Raw genomic sequence first — 6,214 nt, forward strand, 5'->3', positions numbered from 1 at the left:
ATATATATGAGCTAGGCTTAGAGCCAGTTTGCTTCAGTAAATTCAACAGTTTATTTCTTAGAGTGTGTCAAAGTACTTTTACTTTCCCAATTTTTGTGAACAGTTTTGTGACTTTTACTTGAGTAGTTTACTCATCAGTGAAATTTATTTTTACCAAAGTTCTGTTCATGTAATTTTACTTTTTCTTAGTATTTTTTTTCCCAAATACTTTAGACCTCTGTGCACCACTTTGAAGTTATTTGTTCTAATTTACGTACATGGTACATATCTAATATTTACAGGGGATCTAGTTATATTGATCACAAAAAAGTAAGTTTTTTTTCATGTGTGCAACCCACATACTCAGCTCTACTACTCATCCCACAAATGCATGTTCCTTACAAATGTGGCTCCATTTAAAGGGACATTAACAGGGTTTTTATTATTATTATTATTATTATTATTATTTTGCCAAGAAGCATTGTTACAACAACTAATCTACCAAACACTGATTTCCTTACTTTTTAGTATTTAACTAGTACCTACAGTGTACCATGAGGACCAGAGTACATTATGAAGTGACTTATTATCCTGAATTATCAGGTACATACTGGATACTTGTTTCATAACTAGTACCAAGTACATACCAAATAAGTGCTTGATACCCATGAGGGTTGGGTTGTATAATGAAGTAATTACCGGTACTTACAAAACTTACATGGTACTTCAGATGTTAGAAGAACTTAAAAGCCATAATTTAAAATATCACATTTTGGTCACATCAGAAAGACAGGCAAGTACATAAATAAATAAGTAAAATTATTTTCAGCAAGATAAATCTAGAGATTACTGGTAGTATTGCTGTGTAGTGATGATGGCAGTAAATCGAGGAAGAACCTGGCAGCTCAAACAGTGAGTTCTGGAGAGGAACTCCCTTGTTATGAAAGTTTTACGTTGTCAAAAAACTATACATATAAACACAGTGAAGGTCAGAGGGAAAGTGCCTCAAACTGCCACGCACAAAAACGTGAGTAGAAAAAATATTTATGGAAAAATTAGGTAGCCTGCATGCTTTTATTTTGAAAACGCCTGAAGCGCTGCTTATAGAAGCTGTGCAGGATGAGTGTTTTTCTTTTCTTTCTGTTTTCTGAAAAGTAAATAATGTCTCCACACAAAAACTGAAAAATAAAATCTAATATTGATCCAGTAAAAAAGAACACAAATCCCAGTTCCTGTCCTCATGTTCGCTTAGATTTCTACTCTGATGGAAGTGGAAAATAGAACATAAAAACACACACGACTTAAGTTCTTTATACATCAACCATAAAATGACTTTATTTTATCAGAGGTCTAAACATATTTCTGTGTTGCCCGAGGATGCATAGAAGATGTCAGTGTTACAGGAAAACAACTTCTAAATTAAACCAGTGTTTACGTTTTTAAATGTTCTTCTGCTCCAGCTGCAGTTTGATAATCGAGCCGCGTGTCGCTGGTTCTACACCGGTCTGTATCAAAACGCTGCCGTGGAACCGGGACCAATGAGGCGAGAGAAAAGGAAGCGAGGGGAACAAAGGCAGCATAAAAAAATAAATCCATCTGCTGTTCAACAAAAGGACAGGTGTGGTTCCAACACAGGAGAGTAAGGCTACAGGTATCTGTTGGTTAAAAGGGAAAGAAACTAAAAACCTTGTTACTTTGTGTTATCTATGGAAACCTAAAAAAAAAAAAAAAAACACAGCTCTGATACGACTCGTAGCTGGGTTTTGTGCAGTTTAGACAGAAAAAAAAGAAGTCAGCTGCTGTCCTGACAGTAAACATTGCTCCAGGGTCAGATTGTTTAACAGGAAAAACAACAGTTCAAAGGGACTCTCTGAGGAGGACAGATGAGACAGGTTTGTGTCCTCTGGGTCCCTCTCAGAGGACAGAGCCGTGGTGCGAGGGGAGAATTTTGACGTTTTATTTTAGAAAAACAAAAATCAGAAACTAGAAGTCCATACGTAAGTCTGTTTTCTCCTGCCTCGCTGGGAGGGGGAGCAGGTGCTCCGTGTCGTCGCCGCAGGAGGAGGAGGAGGGGGCGGAGCTCCTGAGGTCCCAGCCTCACTTTAGTCGCTGCACGATGACGGCGTTGAGGAGGTTGGCCTGCTGCAGCGTCAGGCTCTCGTCCATCAGCTCCTTGTTGGGGAAGGTGGTCATCAGAACAAACTCCCGGGCGGCCATGGCGGGCCGGGCCGCCACCACGAAGTGCCGCAGGTCCGACACCCTGAGGTGCACAAGAACCGTTCAGCTTAGTGAGGGAAAAACAACTGAACTGTCAGCAGCTTCTGGTTTTTTACTCATTTTAACTCTAAGTCTCTCAGCTCGGCTGGTTCAGCTGTTCAGACATTTGTCTAATGTTTCAGTCAGTGTTGTATAAAGTACCACAAAGTGATACTTCAGTAGTACAAGTATCTTACCAAAAAATTACTTTGGTAAAAGTTAAAGTCTCCTTTAGGAATATTACTTGAGTAAAAGTCTTAAAGTACCTGATATTTTTGTACTTTATTAAAAGTCAAAGTAACGATTTAAAATGAGCAGTTAGATTTTCTGTAAGGACATTTATTAGGAGGTGACCTCCCCAAAAACTGCAGAAATGACTGTTGTATTAAAAGAATGAATGGATGTTAAATTTAGGATGCACTAGTCCAGCTGTTTCAGTTTATATACATATATCAAGGCTGCACAAAGCTTTTCCCCAAAATGAAAATCTATCTGAGGGCTGCGGCCAAATGTAAGAATATAATTCATGAAATACAAATACTTCTTAAGTACAGTCCTTTTATTTGAATGATTCTGTCCTGCTGGAGTGTGACATGATTTGTTTGTGTACAAACTAATACACTATCAGAGTTTTATATATTTATACTTCTCATTCAACCAGTTAAATTCACTCTATCTAGGAGGCTCAGTTTATATGGATAGTTTTTATTTTTTACAATAAGCTGGAATGAAAACAAACAAAAATTTAATAAAAGTAACAAATTTCTACTTCTTGCCTTTTGTAAGTAAAAGGTAGGCTGAAAAATAATTACTCAAGTAAAGTACAGATACTCAAAAATTCTACTTCAGTACAGTTCCAGGCTGATACTGTAAATAAGAAGTTATTCTTTATGTTCTGCCTGGTAAAATAAAGGTTAAATAAATAAAATAAAAAAGTAAAGTATTTATACTTAGTTACTTTACAGCTCTGGATTCCTTTATGAAAAGGTAAAAAGAGTCCATGAATCACCTGTGGGTATGGTTGAACTTCTGGACCAGCCGGCCTCCATCAGCCAGTCGGATCTGAATGTTAGTTGTGGGTTGGGACGGGTCGAGGCTCACGGAGGAGCTGGCCTGAGCCTCGTTGGCGGCCTGGTCCTGCTGGGACAGGAACGGAGCCGACGTCAGCTCGGGGGTGGCGCTGGATGACGAGGAACAAAGAGAACCGGTTAGACGGGTTTTATGACTTCAATCAAACAGAACTGTCACATCCTCACCTTCCTAACTTCTGCCCTTCACCCTCAAAGGCCTTGAAGGCCAGCTTGGGTTTGACAAAGTCCTCGTCTCTGTGGTCCTCCATGTCCAGGTTGACTTGGCCTCCTCGAGACCGCTGCCTCAGCTCCAGAGGAATCTCCCTAAATCAGATGAGCAGAGGCCTCGATACTTTTCTCAGTACTTGTACACACACCTGATGACTTGTGTACATATTTACATTCAGCCCCGCCTCCTCGAACAAACAGAGTTTAACTCATCTTACCCTCTTCTTATCGCCTCCAGGAAGTTGGCRTTTTCAGGGTCGCTGTAGTTTCTGAGTTCTCCGTTATCCAGACTGAAGCCCGTCTTCCACAGCTTCAGAACCACGTGGACCTGACAGGAAACACGAGGGTCTCACTTTAAACCTGAGCTCCAGTGAGGACAACTGTGTCAGTTATTATTATTATTATTATTATTTATTTGGATCCCCATTAGCCATTGCTGTAACAATATCTACTCTTCCTGGGGTCCTTAAAAAAAAGCAAAACAAACATTACAAAAACAATTACATTTACAAACACTTAATATTACATTAAGAACGTAGTATATCAATTCATAAATGAGCAATTATAACACTCTACATGACAATAATTAAGCAATGCTCTTTTAAAAGCTCTAACATTTGTTATATTTAAAAACGACTAAGGAAGGGAATTCCATGTTCTCATTGTCCAGCATCCCTGTTGCATTGTGGAAGAATAAAACAACCTTTTAAAGCATTTAACATGTGAACAGTGTGACTAAACAAAAGTTGATTATATACTATAATACCAACTGTTTTATTTATTTTAGTTACTACCTTATAGATCAGGGTAAAATGCTTTTATTAACCGTCGTGTTCAAATGCATCCATGTAAATGGTGAGTTATCACATTAGTGATAAATGACAGAAAACCAGGCATCCAGTGAGGGATTACAAAGATAAATAAACAATTATACCTCCCAGTACTTTTCTCTTGATGACRAGAGAAGGAAAGGTGAGTGTGGTTATTTTAACAATGAGTTTTTACAACCAGATAGTTCGATGTAACAAATAACTGCCCTTGTTTATAGCAGCACACAGATTACCAACATAATGATGCTAGTGGTAATCATTCAGAATGCCCCAATACCAATTATTATTATTATTATTGTTATTGTTATTATTATTATTTATTTATTTGGCATCACATTAGATTTTAAATGTGACCATCATGAACACTTTGTGCCGTCGATGCGTCCCACATGTACAGAGGAAGACGTGAGGTCACATTCAGCTCACCGTTTACAGAAGCTAGCATGAATGCTACGTGTTAGCATGTTGAGGCTAAGTGTTGTGTAATCAGAGCAGATTAAATAATTATCCAACATGCTTGTTTGGTTCAGTTTACACATGTGAACCTGCATCTGGCCGGCTGCTCCTGTGCAGCATGGGTTAGGACTGATGGAAGCAGAACTGACTAAAATATCAAGGCGGTAACTTTAGCATAAAAAGACAAGAGCGTTCAGACTCAGGTCGCTTTGAAAAACATCAGACATGAACCTGATCCAGTGCCAGGCACTAAATAAAAATAATGGGTTGAAGTTCTAACTAAGTAAGTACCCAAACTGAAGTACTAATACCGATACTTGGTTTGAGAAAACCTGGACTCATCCCTAAACGAGGCCATCGTTTTGATTAAGTTAAAGAATTACATTCATGCACTTCTTCCTTCTTGTCCACAAACTTGTGACTCCACTCAGGATTAGAATAACTGGAAGTTTTCATCACTTCCTGTTTGGCTTCGTCTTACTTTAGAGCTGCAAACACAGCCTGGTAAATTAACCTGATCAGAAACCCAGGAGGAAAAACACACAAATCAAAGACTAAAACACAAAAACGGGAACCAGGATCTGAACTCACATCTTGCTGACTGTTGGAGGCTTGCCTCTCTCCTGCTACGTACGCTGACTCCTCCTCAGGAGCTGCTCCCAGTCTGTAACCTCCACCAACAAACGCCTTCCAAACCACCAGAACATTTCACATGAAAACAAAAAYGATAAAAAGATGACAGATTAGGATGAGTTACTTAAACGTGCATCAGACTCTTGCGGAAAAGTCTGACACTAAAACAAAAAGGTACAAGATAAAACAAACTAAACTTCCTCTGCTTTGTTCTACCTTTGCTTTGCTGGACTCTCCAGGTCCTTTCCCGGCCCGGTCCAGAGGCACGGCGCCGTGTTCTCTGGCCCCTTTGAACAGATCCTCCACCACTTCATTGGAGCTCTTTTTCTTTGGAGGTCCAACAATCTGCTGCCCACTGCGCTCTGAGCCCCCCGCAAAAAACCTGACAGGACCAGAGCAGAGACAGAAACCACTTATCGGACTTAAAAAATGGTTTTTAAGACCAAAAACAAAAAGATTGTTAATAGTGTTATGGATCTTTAACACACGAGGCTTACAATGTTTTGAACAGATTTGGGAATCAAATTGTGGAACAATTAAGGGAGTGTCTTTAAAAAGATCAATTTGATTCATTTTTTTACTAGATGTTGTCAAAACAGGGTTCCTCCAGTTTAAGGCAAGTTAAATTTAAGACTTTTTAAGACCTCTTTAATGCCACTTGAAATTAAATTTAAGACCAATTTCACAATAAACACACGTGGAAAAACCCCAGTTAGCAACAATTTTCACCATTTTTTTATACAAAACAACTAGCTGCGAGGG

The 6,214-nt window shown here is 39.0% G+C and overlaps 1 protein-coding gene across 1 annotated transcript; it reads right to left on the minus strand.

Moving 5' to 3' along the window:
- Nucleotides 1-1,285: 1,285 nt before the first annotated feature.
- nsfl1c (NSFL1 (p97) cofactor (p47)) lies at nt 1,286-5,834 on the minus strand (the record flags this gene model as incomplete). Its single annotated transcript, XM_014009602.1, is given in 6 exon segments — nt 1,286-2,239; nt 3,245-3,415; nt 3,492-3,629; nt 3,752-3,861; nt 5,411-5,506; nt 5,669-5,834. Coding segments are annotated over 6 exon segments (844 nt in total), but the record flags the coding sequence as incomplete, so codon positions are not given.
- Between the last annotated feature and the right edge of the window lie 380 nt (nt 5,835-6,214).

The sequence above is a fragment of the Austrofundulus limnaeus genome, unplaced genomic scaffold, assembly GCF_001266775.1.
Source record: "Austrofundulus limnaeus strain Quisiro unplaced genomic scaffold, Austrofundulus_limnaeus-1.0 Scaffold2, whole genome shotgun sequence".
NCBI lineage: Eukaryota > Metazoa > Chordata > Actinopteri > Cyprinodontiformes > Rivulidae > Austrofundulus > Austrofundulus limnaeus.